The sequence below is a fragment of the Mustela putorius genome, unplaced genomic scaffold (assembly GCF_011764305.1).
Source record: "Mustela putorius furo isolate JIRA1106 unplaced genomic scaffold, ASM1176430v1.1 tig00003987_pilon_pilon_pilon, whole genome shotgun sequence".
Classification (NCBI taxonomy): Eukaryota; Metazoa; Chordata; class Mammalia; order Carnivora; family Mustelidae; genus Mustela; species Mustela putorius.
The window spans coordinates 8,931,429-8,946,061 of NW_025422126.1; the positions used below are offsets into that span (position 1 = coordinate 8,931,429).

The 14,633-nt window shown below is 50.5% G+C and overlaps 1 protein-coding gene across 9 annotated transcripts in view; it reads right to left on the bottom strand.

Annotated features, from left to right (window-relative positions):
• Positions 1-385: 385 nt before the first annotated feature.
• The window catches only part of TENM4 (teneurin transmembrane protein 4), a 575,238-nt gene continuing 560,990 nt past the window's right edge, over positions 386-14,633 (bottom strand). For all 9 annotated transcript variants that reach the window (XM_045071344.1, XM_045071343.1, XM_045071342.1 and 6 more), the window contains 3 exons: positions 12,984-14,598; positions 8,412-8,554; positions 386-5,925 (listed from right to left, as the gene is read on the bottom strand). In XM_045071344.1, the coding sequence (XP_044927279.1) occupies positions 5,167-5,925; positions 8,412-8,554; positions 12,984-14,598 (2,517 nt within the window). In that variant the 3' untranslated portion in view covers positions 386-5,166. The remainder of the gene's footprint in view (positions 5,926-8,411; positions 8,555-12,983; positions 14,599-14,633) is intronic.

Below are 14,633 nucleotides of genomic sequence, written 5' to 3' on the forward strand. Positions count from 1 at the left end.
TTTATTTTCAAAAGTACAACCAGTGGCCTGGGGGACAACTCTGTGCCCCGTGGCTCTATTTTCAGGGTGGTGTCGGGCTGTCCTGCCCCTTGGAGCCCGTCCCTGACCAGTGAGGACATCAACTGGGGAAGGGCATGGCCTGGAGGAGCGGTGGGGCACAGCTGATGTCAGGGGTGCCTGGACTTTTGTGAGGCTAAGCCCCAGGGCCTTTGGGGCCTCTGGCAATGCCTCTCCAGATGGCTGTCACCTAGATGGCTTATGAGGACCTCTGGGGCTATGGGCCCGAGTCTTGTGGGTCACCCTGAGAATAGCAGCAATCCAGAAGTGTAAGTCAGAGCACTGGCTCGGGCAGTCCTTCCTCTCCAAACAAAGGCCACCCAACACCTTAAACACAAAATATTCTTTTATTTGTCAACGAAGGCTACACGGGATCACTTCTGGTTTTGTTTTTATGCTTTTTTTTTTTTTTTCTAGAAGGTATCTACATCTGCATTTATTTACAGCCTTGTCGGTATTTACACAGTCAAGAATACAGTGTTAGAAACACAAAAGTGTTGAGAAAAAAACTTCTCAAAATTAGTTCCAGACTTCAGGAAAACTAATTCCACATGGTAAGGCCAGAGTCTCCAGTGTTGGTCGTCCAAAGGCAGCTTGGGAGAGTCCTTTTGCCAAAGCTGCGGGTTCAGAAGTGTTCGAGAACAGGCAGGTTTAGAAAAGTGGGACTCTGGTGTCGGGTAAGTCGGGGGCTGCCGGGCACCACCACACGTCTGTGACTCAGCTTCTGCCGGGACAGCTGAGCCTGTCTGAGGGTTGGTTCTCCGCTGGCGATTTGCCCTCAGAATCAATCCCATGTTCTTGGGGACCAAGAAGTCACCCAGTGTCATGCCTTTGGCATTCTGGAGGGGGTAAGAAGCCCAACATGAGCCCCACTCATGCCTCCCTCCGCCCCCCGCACTCTGCTCTTCCACATTTGTGATGAAACCGAAGAGCTCGCCGGTGTCTGGGGCGGTCAAGTACACAGGGCTGGTTTTGGAGAATGTAAAGGTTAGAAAGGATAAAGTTTCTGTCACCTGAGCAATGAGTCTTTAAAATGAGTTTGCTGTTTTTTTTTTTTTTTTGAAGGTTAAATGAAAGGGCCTTGAACAACAGAGTTCTTTCTTTTAATCCCCTCCCTTCCAATAAAACATGGACAAGTGTATAAACCTAGCTGGGAATTATGAGCCTTAAATAGAAGGCTTTGAGTCCTAACAAGGATCCCAACAGAATGAAGAGACTGGGTCCTTTCTGGGACCTCTCCGGAGGCGGGCTCCAGCTCAGGACCAGAAGCTAGAGCCTGGGCTTAGTGGCTGCTATGAGGAATGGAGAAGAGATCTGACTTGGAGCACCAGGAGATCAAACCCCAAAGCCCGGGATCCTGCAGAGTCCTGGCGAGCACCTTCCTCCTGGGCACCACGCTCAGCTTCCCTGCCCTCACCACGTGGCAAGCACAACCACGAGGCTGCAGATGTGAAACTGCATTCTAAGATTTCCCCTCGAGAGCCCTTCTTTGCATAATGGAAACTGCCACCTATAAAGGTGGTACTTAAAGGTCACAGCTGAAAAGGTCCTTTATAATTTTTTAAGTGAATGTGCTTCCTTGTTATATGTGTATAAAAACCCTGCCCAGGGTTAATCCCCCTCCTTGCCTCTCCGTCGCCTTCTGCTTCTGCTTCCCCTTTCCCATCCTGATTATTTAAACCATTCCCAACTTCTGGTCACCTTCCCAGGGACTGTTTCACATTTCTCCATCGCTAGGTAGACATCAGGCGCTGGGCTGTTCCTTGGGTCAATTCTCAGCCCACAGTTCTGAGAGACAAGCATCAGGGGCTAACAAGGCGGTCATTTATCACAAAAGTTTCTTCCCCTTTCTCTCCCCGTCAGAGCTCTTCCCTTCAGTGCTGTCTGTCTGGAGGATGGGTTAAAAAAAAAAGAAAATCTCATCCTACAAAAAACCAGGTTGGGGGATCACTGAAGTCCTGTTTAAAATTATGGCAGAGGGGCTGAGGTTTAGGGGCGGATGATAGCTGTGGAAGGCAGGGAAGAGGCAGGAACTCTTCCAAAATTAACCCTTTTCTAGGGCACAGAAGCAGATACCCTGCAGGATCATGAGCTTGCTCCAAGAAATGGACATGTCAGGGCTGCTTGGTGCCAAAAGGGCAGGTGTCCTCAAGGATAGGATTTGATGCTTGGAGGCCACTCAGTGGGCACAGGGAACTCTGGCTTATGCCTTCAGATTCACTCTTGCTGTGAGATTTGGACTGCTGGTCTCGGCAGAAGGACAGACTGAGAAGGGAGGCACTGAGTCACCTGTTGGCTGGAATGGAAGCGGACTCAGGCCAAGGCTGGAAGCACCATCTCCAGGAGCAGTAGTGCCCATGCAGACCGGTGGCACAGAAAGCCGCCTACTCCACACCTGACATCTTTTCTCTAAAGTTTGGGAATGCCTCAACTTCTCCCCACACGGACACTGGGCCTCCTCAGTGGGGTGTAGCCCAGGACAGGGAAAACATTATTCGTTGAAACAAAAGGAACACACAGGAATTCTGTGTTTTTGTTCTTGTGAAGTCCATACTGCTACTTTGGTGGGAGGGGGTGATGGTGGAGGCTCAGAGGGCTGGGAAGGTGCAGGGAGATGAGTCATTCCCTGGGCTCTCAGGTTGTCTCTGACCTCCAAGTAGATGTCCCCAGGTCTTGACTAGACACTAGTTTTGACTAGTGTCAGGCAGCCAAGATAGAACTGATCAGCTAGGCTACAGGGCAGGAGAGCTTCCCCTAAGGACTCCTTATATCAAGAGTATGCTTTGAGAGGCATAAGTCTATTTTGGATTAAAAAAACACATGTGTTCTTCAGGCCAAACTGCTGTACATCCCATCCAAGAACAATCGTGCCAGATGGGAGCCCACTACCAGCTCCCAGGGACCACGTGCAGGGGGCCCCAGGAGCATTGCATCTGACCCAGCGGAGCTCTGGACGCAGTGGACAAACAGGCCAAGGTGCAAGGTCGCAGGAGTGTGACTTTTTTGGAAACAGGAAGAGCACTTAGCGAAACGTATCCTCTCATCCCGGTGGGATGACGTAAGGCGAAACCTCCTCTCCCGACAAGCTGTGGATGCCTCCCTCTGCCAGGCGGAAACCAGGCTGCACGCTGCTCCAATTCTCACGCAGTAAAGACCTTCTTGGTTTCATTAGCTCGTGTAATATTCTGAAGACTCTGTAAGGCTATAAAGGTGCCATGAGCTTATCAGTCCAACAAGGTTTCCACAGGGGATAGCTCAGACTCAGAATTCATTTTCCACACTTAATGTAAATGTAATCCATAAAAGTCCCATTTTCTAAGAAGCCCAGCTCAAAAGGAAGCATTTGGCTTCCCCTCCTGGTCTCCCAGAACCTCCTGTGAGTGGTAATGATGACCGTAATTAGGCAGATGAACCAGGAGAAGGAGCTCCTAGCTCTTGCTGTTTACTCTTGCCTCCCCTCAGTGTTTCCCTGGCCTGCTGGCTGCTGCCTCTCGCTGGGCAGCCCCTCCCGGGGTGGGCTGTGCCCACTCCTCTTTCCAATAACCTCAGGCCAAGCCTTCACAGGGACAACTGTAGCCTGGCCTCCCTGATCTGTGGGGGCATTGGCCTCAGGAACTGGCCCCATCCTGGGGCAACATGGGGGGGTTGGGAGGGCAGGCGCTGGATGACACTGCCAGGCCACCCAGGTTAGCTCTTTCCTTCTTTCTCCTCAGGCTCTCTTTAAAACCCCGGACGGACACCTCTAGAGGGGAAGCGGTTTTAGAAGAACTTCACAGAAGGAATTTCCTGAAGGCCTAAGCTGCTGCATCCCCGCTGTGTTACTGGCCCATGTATGGGAGGCAGAGAAGCCTTCAGGAGCTGGTTAGAAGACGCTTGGCTTATACCTTCCTCTCTTTGGCTGACTTTTTCTTAAGTCTCTTTCCAGAATCAAAGGCCACCAAGCACCTCTCTCCACACTCCTGCTTCTCAGTGGTGGAGCTGAGCAGTGGAGGGAAGATACCCAAAGTCATGGGGAGAAAGTTTCACCCAGGAAGGCAGGCTGGTACCTTTGCCGCCACTGCTGTCTTTCTGCTGCAGGTGGCCTGCCCCTCCCTGGACCTTGGGCCCATGTGGAGGGCTTGCCGGGCAGTGCTGGTTCTCACATCTGACTTTGGGAGAGAGGAAGAGATGAATAATAAGGAACATCATGGGAAGACTGACCAACCACAGACATCCTGGGTGCCTCTCCCTCCTGGGGAAGATGAGCCTCTTCGTCCCAGGATGTTATGTCACCAGACTGGGGGAAGGGACCTGGGGGATGCTTTCTCCATCCCAGCATGGGGCTGGCACCAACATCTACATGGGATTTGCAAAAAGGGTTTGGGGTTCCATTTAGCATCAAAATATAAAGCTTGGGCAGGAGTTGGGGGCAGCTTGAAAAAGGTGCTAAATGATATCACAAAATTCCCCAGAGCAAGATGAAGACATCTGTGGTCCTCCAGAGGCACAGAACACGGTGAGTAAAAAGCCACCACTTGTCTGTGGGAGCTGAGCCCAAAATCCTCAGGTCCTGCAGACCCTCCTTCCAGGCCCCCTCGGAAGTTTGGTACTAGCCCGGGACTCTCTGCACCCCTCACTCCTGCCCGACCCCCACAGTCAAGGGTTGCACATGAGACAAATTAGCACAGACACTTGTGTCTCACATCACACCGGGTACTTAGGGACAGACAAGGGCACACCTCAGGAGGTGTGTCTCAGAGAGGAGAAATGTACCCCAACAACAGGCAAAAATCCTCAAGGAGAAAGGGAACAAAAGACAAGAAAGTTTTCATTGTGATCACACTACAGAAAAAAAAAAACAAAAACCTTCTGCTCTTTGCAAAAAATGTGTGAAGGCCAAATTTGTGTTTTTCTTTTCTTAAAAAAAAGGATGTTGCATGAGTTACAATGCAACCAGTATCTTTTTTGTTTGTTTTCTGCACTTGTTAAAAAAAGGATTTTTTTTTTTTTTTTTTCTTTTTTCTTTCTTTCTTTTTTTTTTTTTTTTTTTTTTAAGTACAACACAGTCAGGTGTGTGGCCACGAAAGAGTAGCTGTCTTTGGCAAGAAGTGCAGGCCGTGGTCCTCTCTGTCACCTCCGGCCCATCTCGCTCTGTCTCATGAAGTGGATGTTGTTGGCACTGTCTGACAGTTCTGGGTACTGTTCCACGGAGATCACGAAGAAGCCATCGTAGCCTCGGACCCGCCCTGTGTTCAGCGCCTGCTGCTTCTCCCCCTCTGTCCAGGCCCGCAGGCCTTCCTCCCCTTCCCGAAGTCGCTGCTGCTCGCGGGCCCAAGCCCGGCGCACGGCTCTCTGCCGGGCCAGCTCCAGCACTCGTGCCTTCTCCTCATCCAGTGTTGCCCCATAGCGAGTGCTCAAGCACAGTGCCCCGTACTGGAGCTGGATGTCTGTGTAGCGTCTAGTCCTGCCATTGAGCATCGTGTTGATCTGGGACACGGTGACGTTGACCCCATTCTCCAGGGTTCGCCGCCCCCCACTGAGGCCCAGGATGGCCAGGTCACCTTCCGAAGGCCCTGGTTTCACGAAGTAGTGGGTGTCCACCCCATCAATGGTGAAGTGCAGGTTCTCCAGGTAGTGGGCATTGTTCAAGATGGCAGCAACCCTCCTCCCATCCTCGTTGGCCACACTGATGATGTCTGTGGTCACTCGGCCGTCCTTTAAGGCAAACTTGACCCCTTTGCCGAAGACTGAGCCACTGGATGCAAACTTCTTTGTCTCTGGGGCCTGTTGGCAGCTGGTGATGGTGGAGCCGTAGAGCTGGTCAAAGCGTTCTAGGGTGACGAAGGCCTTGAGCTGCTTCTGGACTTCACACTGTACCCCGAGGATAGACTGATGGGGGAACAGATAGGGAGAGAGAATGAGACAAAGGGGGAAAACCTCTAACAGCCTGAAGAGTCAGCTTATGTTACTAAGTCAAATCTATAGGTGTTTGTTAACCAGTAGCATGCAGCTCTACTGCTGACCACTAGAATATCCTACCACCCTTCCTCTGTCCATTCACCCATCCTTCCATTAAGAAACTGTTCAGGATACATCTCTGTGCCAGGTCCTTTTCTGGCCACTGGAGAGACGACAATGAATCAGACAACATCCCTGTCCTTGAGGAACCCATCATTTACTGGGAAAGACAGATGTGACACAAAAAAACCCATAATCGAATGTGGTAACTGGTGGTCTAAGAGAAGTAGTGGTCATGCCTATAGCTAATACATCTTGGTCTTTGAGCTAAAGAAGTCACATTCAGGATCTCATTTGATCTCTACAATCACTTTATGTAGTAGGTGCTGTCATGTTACTGATTTTACATCTAAGAACACTAAGTCTCTAAGAAGTCGTAATGGGCCCACAGTAAGTATTTAAGCCAACATTGAACTCGGGTCTGATTCTAGAGGTTCAGTTTCAAGGGCTCTGGATCAGGGAGCAGCAAAGACGGCTCAGAACATCTCAGCCTGAAGGCGGAGGAATGAGGTTCAAGGACAGACTCATGCTTGAGTTGGAACCTGGAGGATAAGGGGCTGATGTGGGTGAAATGGAACAATGGCAGGAAGGCTTAGGAAGATGAGAAGTGGTGATTTAGGTAAACCCTCTTGCCCTGCTTCATTGTTCTCAGTTCTCAGCCTCTGCCCCCACATTGTTCTTGGGGGCTCCGCAGATGCCCCCGCTCTTGGCTGCTTTGGGGGACAGATTAGGCCATGTCTCCATGTCATGCCGCCTACCATTCCCTCCCATGGCTCAGGGAGCCTGGCAAAGCCAGGTTTGGGCGGGCTCCGGGGGCCTTATCGGCAACTCAGGGAAATGGCTTTAGAAACAGGCCCATCGGCTTCTCACTGAAATTAAGTCCTCTTTATAATTAATAGAACCCTGTCTGTGAACAATTATTTCCTAGAGTTTCAGGGAAGCTGGAGTGCTCAACAACAAAGATCTCCGATGCTTGCCAAGGGCAGAAATCAATAATTCATTGACAGGCGAGGTTGGCAAACAGGCCGTCAGAGACTGGGGCTCTGCGCAGGGGGGGGAGGGAAGCTGGGGTGGTGGGGGCGGAGCGGGGAGGAGCTGAGCTGTGGGAATCAGCCCCGGGCACAGCCAGGCTGGCCTTGGGGGGGATCCTGGGGACTGGAGCAGGGCTATGGCAGCAGAGAACAGCACAAAGGAGGGTGGGCTCTGTGGTCAGACACACTAGGAGTCCTCACCGCCTTTCCTGCTGAGTGACCTTGAGCAAGTCTCTCTGACCTCTGGTCTCATCTATAAAATGGGGAAAAATGCTCACAGGGTTGTTAACTCTTTCAACCATTTGTTCGTTCAACAGAAGTTTTGGGGCCGGACAGTATACTAGGTACCAGATAAGACCCAGTATTTGCCTTCTTGGGGCTCACAGTCTGGCGGAGACACAGGAAGAAAACAGGAACTCAAGTAAAGTGCGGTGAGTGCTTTGAAAAAGGAGAATTTAGGGTGCCGCCAGAGCCGAGAGGCGCAAAGTCACATTCTCCAGAGTCTAGGGGAAGGAGGCAGCTGAGGACTAATGGAATCAGGTTGAACGCATTAAGTTTCTGGCTGCCAGTGGTATGCCATCTAACAACCTCGCTTTCCCCTTTGATGGGGACCGGCGGAAGGCCTGCTCTCTGCCTGATTCACTCCTGCATTCACAGGGGGCAGCCAGGGGCCTGGAAGAGCCAGCTCCTAGTACACACATTATTCAGAGAGGGACATGGGGGAAGGGGATGAAGAAACCAGCAAAAGGATGCTTCGACCTTTACAGCTATAGAATTCCGTGAGTCTTCCCAACTGGGTCATAAAAGGAGCACAAGAGAAAGTAACATTTGTTTGAACGCCTACAGAAAGCTCCGGGTTGGAATCCCAGCCCCACCCCTTCCCTTGCTGTGTGGCACTGGAAAGCCTCGGGCATTAAATCTGTACAATGTGAACGGGAATACCAGGGGACAGTTGTGCGTTAACTGGTGTAGAATACCTCAGGCAAGTTCAGGGGCATCAAGGTGCTCAGAAAACACCACATTCATATTTAGAACACACCTTCCCTCCTTACACTTTCGCTCTGGGCAGTGACAAAGGCTCATTGTTTTTGTAGATTTCCACACTAAGCGTAACACAGAAAACTGAATAGGGCTTGTGAGGGTCTGTGTGCTGTTACAGCTGGGTCCACGGTGGCTTGCAAGTGGTAGGGTGTCTACAGATTTGCTGAACGATTTCTGGTGGGCTCTGTGGAGGCCCCACATTGGTTTCCATCATGCTTTCCTGGAAAGCTTTGCAAGAACCACTCCTGTCATGTCTGAAGGGCCCAAGGGTAGGCAGCCAATTACCTTGCTGTTGTCCCACTCCTGAGTTTTCATCTGTGTGTGGATGAGCTCGTAGGATGGTTCCATGGCGTCTGTGTCTGGCTTGGGGTAGCCAGGGATCACGTTGTGTAGCTGGAACCCAAAGGTGAGGAGCCAGCTGTTCACATCTGGGGGGAGAGAAGCAGACATGTCCTCATGGAGTAAGTGGCCCTCAGAGGTGACATATCCCAACAAATCAAGCTAGGCTGCAGCGGGGGTGAGGGGTGGAGCGCTGTGGGTGGGACAGTCAACTACTACATGCGCTTTGCAAAACCGCTCCATGGTTATAAAAGCCATGTGTCTGCTCGGGACCTGGTGTGCCCCTCCTGGGTATGTGTCCAGTAGAGCCCGTGTTTCCAGATCCCCCGTTCTATCACTTCATCTCCTGGGGCCTTGGCCTCATGCCCGGGGGCAGCTGTGGATAGAGGAAGTCCCCCGCATCCTCTCCGGCCATTGGGAGGACACACTTGTGGGGGACAGCCACATCCAAAAGGAACATGTAAATGAATGTTTTCAAAGAGAAAATTCACTTAAGACAAGCCCTGCCTCCTCTCCCTCCCTTCCTACCCCCTTCCCTACCTCCCAAAGGTCAAAGAGTCCCTCCCCCACTTCCACCTTTCATTTATTCTGGGAAGTGACCTGAAGAAGTCACTTAACCTCCCCGTGCCTTCATTAATCAATCTTTAATATTGGGCCTGAGGATCTAACCCCATAGGGACTGGTTTTGTTGATGTTCTAACATTCCTGGGGAGTTACTAATTATAAAATATTAGGTTGAAGGACAGGGAGGACTTTGCCATGAGCCTTTGGCTCATTGAAAAACAGAATCAGGGAAGCCAACACGTAAGCAAGAGAAAGAGGATGGATTCTGTGCCATCTGCTACCCGGCCCGCTGCTGCTGAATGTGCCCAGGAGTGTGTTACAGTGACCCTCAGCTTGCATGCTCAGGACCCTGAAGGGAAGATGTGACATGGGCATGCAAAACTTTGACACAAGACAAAATGATGAGAGGAGGGCAGAAGCCTTTCAGATGGACAGGCTGACAAGTCTTCATGGAGAAGGTGGCCTTTGAGGCAGACATTGATAGCGGTGTACATTTTGTCAGGCTTCGGAGATGAAGGGGGGCTTCAGGCCAAGACCATCCTGCAAGGCAAGGCCTGGAGAGGGGAGGTGAGTGCAGGGAGGGTGCAGGTAGCTGGAGAGCAGCTCAGCAAGGCAGAGAGAGAACCAGAACGAAAAACTGGCTAGGGGAATGCTGCCTTTCTTCCTAGTCAAGAACCTCGTGTTTGCCTTTGTGTCTCGTTTGTGTTTTTGGATATTGTGTTTTTTGGATGTAACAAAGCCCCTCTGTGGGGTGTGAAATCTAGAGGTACTGGCATGGAAGGAAGGTAGGAAGGGCAGCTTAGAAACCCATGTTCTACTTCTAGAAAGATCAAGAAAGGAAAAGAGCATGGTGAGGCAAGACATAACCCATGTCCAAATGCAGGCTCCCCAGCTTGCAGACTGTGTAAACTGGGACAGTTGCCTCCTCTCTGAGGTTCTAATTCCAGATCTACACACTGTTGGTAGAAACGGTTTTCACTAAGCCCTGGAGAAGAACGCTTATAGTGTTCCCACTCTGGGCAGCCATCATATGGGGGAACTGTTCTAAGACTGTTACAGGAAGGACTGTTTCCTATACTATATTCTAAAGTGTCCAGCTCTGTTTCTGGCTCATAGAAGGTTTTCTATGTCTCTTCGAATCCAGGCCTCTGCATCCCTGGACCCCCATTTCCTTATTTATGACATGAGACCCTTGCACTAGCTTTCCTCCAAAGTCTCACTGAGTTTTTGAGAATCTCCGATTCTGTGAATTGTGGCAGATGGTTTTTTAGGAAATTAAAACAAACAGAGCAGGAGGGAAAAAAAATCCCCTATGAAGCCATTTTTGCCTGAGGCCGAGAACTTGCATCTGAATTTGTAGTTGGAAAAGAAAACTTCTATCAGTGATACTACAAATTCCCAGGAAACCAGGGGCCCCAAAAGAGGGCTGGGCCTTAATTATAAGTGATGGGAGGTAGGAACATTTCTCATGATGCCTTTAGGAAAAATGTTGAAAATTGATTTATTCATTGGTTTTTCTACAGCACTTTTCTGAAGAGTTGGGAATTTTACTCTTCCTTTTTATGACACGAGAGCTAGACATTTCCCTCAAGTTAAAAAGCTCCTCTTTACCCATCGGCCCCAGACTTACTTCCGTGTGGCCACCTGGGGCAGAGATGAGTAACAATCCCTTTACAAGAGCACATTACAAAGTGAATTCCGTTCCCAGAATGAGGATTTTGGAGTCGGAGCAGAGTTCCACTCCAGCGTTGCTTGCTCTGACCTTCACTTTCCTTCTCTGAGAAGGGGGACAGTAATCCCCATCTCACAGGCTTCACGGGAGGGTTAGGGCCGTGGTGTGTGTGATGTATCGGCGGTAGACGTTTTACGTGGTTGCCTTCCTAGCATCCTATTCGGCCTGCCCGCTCTTTCCTTTCGGTGTATCCATGTAGCTGTAGGGACTCGGACTCCACCTAAGGGTGTGGCAAGGGAGCATATGACCTAGGCCTATCCTACTGCAGTATATCTTAGGACCTTTGAAGAAAGTTCTGGAAAAAAGATGCTGCTTTTAGGGGTGTTATTTCTGGGTGTGAGTAAGGCTGCACATAGCTCATGACATAGTGAGAATTGGTGGTGTGTTGGTTTTTAGTAGCAAAATGTTTTTCTGCACCATCCCTCAGCCTGCCAAGATCCCTCACAAGACACTCACCGGAGGATGAGGCAGGGGGCATGCTGGATGGAGACAGATATTAGTGCAAACGGGCTCTAGATCTGTAGAGTTTTTTGAGGCTGCTGGCAAGCTGAGCACCATGAGGCTGTGTTGGGATATTCCTGTTTCCCACAGGCCCCGAGTGTGATTTCACCCCTGCATGTGCCCACCACTGTGTTCCCTCTTCTGCCTCATTCGTGGGACTCCTGCTCACAATACCACTTGGGGTTCTTGCTGAAAGAGACTCCTCCAATCAGTGTCAGCAGAAACGGGGTCCAGACTGGGCTGCCAAATTCAGGGGGCCAGGAAACCACATCCCTAAGGGACACTTCTGTTAGCTGTCCTGTGTGTTGTCCTCTCTAGACTTCCGTAAATGAGGTCCTCTCCCTGAGCTGCCTTTCTCCCCATTAGCTGATGAATGTCCACTCTGAACCGAGCCCCACGCATCAGCTGCCTCCTGGGCCCCTCTTGCTGGACGGCCACGGTCTGCCTCCCCCGTGCTGTGTGCACTCCTGGAGGACGGCGGCCATCTTTCTATCCCCAGTGCCTGAAACAGTGGCCGCCAAGAGGAGGCATGTATTGAGTGAAAATGAAACTGCCTCAAAATAGGAAGCAGGCATAGCTGGCATCACAGGAAAAAGAGACTGGAAGGTGCCAGGTTTGCAAGTTGGGAGGTGCCCATTCTGTGCCAACAACAAAATCTCTTTCATAAAAAGTGCTGGCTTTATCCAGACCTGAATGCCCATAGCTGTTCTGACCCCTGAGGTCTTCCGTGGCTGGCCTGTGAGTGGCGGCTTGCTGGTTGGACTGTGGCTGCTGGAGACATTTCTGGCACATGTGACAGTGGGTACACTTATATTTCAGGTAGTTTCCCAGTAGTGGAAAACAAACCCCACTTTTTAAATCCAAGAAGAAGAATGGGAATCGACATGAGCCAGGTACTGTGCTAGGCAGGTTATTAAATGTATCTCATTTCGCCCTCGTGACCATTTTTCTCTTTTTATCCCCTCTACTTCCCCTCTTCAGACTGAATATTTTTTTAGTCTTCACTTTATTTCCACCATTGACTAATTAGCTATGCCTCTGTTTTATTCTTTAGTGGCTGCTCGAGTATTTACATGTGCATATTTAATGTGCATACTTAATTTACCAAGGTCAGTGCAGGTGTTCTAAGTTTAATTTACAGCTCAGGAAACTGGAATTCAGGGAAATTAAATAAGTTTTGTAACTGTTCATTACATTGCCCCAAATAAGAAAACTGAATTTTTTTTTTTCTTTAGCTATACCTTCTTCCACCTTATCGGAGATTCATAGGCAGTCTGATCTGGGTCAGAAACTTTCAAATTGTATGCTCAGGGTGTATCCAGGGAAATATTAGGGTCTCATGGTGAAAAAAGGGCTTTCATGCTCAAATGTTTGAGAAATAGTGGATAAAGGGGTTTCATGATCAAATGTTTGAGAAATCGTGGGTAAATGTATCCGACAGTTCTCTTTACTACAGGACTTCTCAGAGCCTTTCTTAAGCTGCAATGTGTTATTAAAATTGGAGAATGGTGGTTGCCCTGTTACATTAACTTGATGTCAGTACCAGTTTTTCCAGGATATTTCTCTAAACCAATGTTTCTTAAAAAATACTTTGGAAAACGCTGCTGTAAGAGAAAGCTCATGTTTGCTGTTACCCTGTCCCTCTTTGGCAAGGAAGACTATCTTGTCAGATGACCGGAGCAGCAGTGGGTCCTGTCCTCTGAATGAGCCCCGATCCTCACCTGTCATGAAGCACTTGATGTCCTGAGAGTTGCTGATGGGGTTGTTGTTTTTGAACATGTAGAGATTAAAAGGCATGATGTTGCCACTACTTAGGTGCTTCCACAGCTCATGGTCTGGGCTGGTCCAGCGGCCAGCCAGCACATCATAATCCCGCCGGCCCATATGGATGAGCTTGGTGAGTGGATCGTAGAGGCCCCCATGGTAGCCAATGATGATCTGGAAGTTGGGGTTGGTGTCCATGTAGATCTCCCCATAGGCCGTGTACAGAATCTGCTTGATCATGAGGCCTGTTCCGCTGAAGACAGCGAGAGGGGTCCCGATGTTGTCGCAAGCTATGTAGAACTCATCACCACTGCTCAGCTCCATGGCAAAGAGGTGCCCCTGCAGGTCGTAGTAGAGGGATGTGATCTCAGAGCTGGAGTGGTTGTAGAGGTGGGTGACCTTGGTGGGGTTGGTCAGGTCTGCATAGAAGAACTGCAGGTGGTGGCTGTGGCTGCTCTTGCTGGACACCCGCCTCCCCAGGCCATCATAGCGGTACCTGACACTCCAGCCTCCGGCCCGGTTGTATGCCTTAATGAGCAGACCGGCCGAGTTGTACTCGAAGACGTCCCCGCCCCGCTGCCGCAGGAAGCCATCCTCGTCCATCTTGTACTGCACATCACCCAGCCTCGTGATGCGGTCTCGGAGGTCGTACCTTAGTGGGGTAAGCCGCGCACTGTTCCCAGGGCTCAGTAAGTGCAGGTTTCCATTGAGGTCATAGCTGTATCGCCAGAGTGGCTTGTCATTGATGGAGACCGTCTGCAGCTGGCCGTCAGCGTCATACTCATAGGAGTAGCGGGTGGTATTGGCATAGGGTCCCACCTTCAACTCCTTCTTCACTACTCGGCCCATGTTGTCATACTGGACGGTCATCCAGTACATGAGAGAACGGAAAATCTCATACTGCACTTCCTTCATCCGGCCATAGGCGTCAAAGTGTTTGGTGTGGGTCATGACTGCCGTCGTAATGATCTGGTTAATGTCATAGTAGATGACACCAAACTTCCCAAACTGCTCTGTCCTGCCTGACACATCATCATAGCGATAGAGATCGATAGGTAGTGGGGTCTCATTGATCACAGCCTGCATGCTGGTCACCCGGAAGCTGTTGTCATAGTTATAGTCAAAACGGGCATTGACCATGCCTTCCTCGGTGAAGCGGAAGATCTGGCGGTCGATCAGGGGCCCGATTTGGCGGTAGCGGATGGTGCAGGTGAAGCCCTCGTTCTGTAGGTTGATGGTCTTCAGCATGCCTGCTGTCTCATCATAGGTGAAGCTCACCTTGGTGGTGTCATACAGCATCTCGGCCAGCTTTGACAGTTTGCCATACTTGTAGATGACCCTGCGGCCAGTGCCCAGGTAGAAGGTGTGGAGGAGGTGGCCATCCTCGGTGAAGTCCTGGATGACGGAGGCATTGCCCTCGGGTGGCTGGTAGATGTTCCTGTAGTAGCCCACGGACCTGATGGTCTCCAGGGTCTGCCGGGCCACGTTGGGCATCGTCACAGAGGAGAGGCGGTCGTTCTTGTCGAACTCAAAGATATACTGCCTCTGGCTGTGGAGCAGCAGCACCATGGACTGGAGAGAGAAGGAAACAAAGGGGTGAGAGGAGG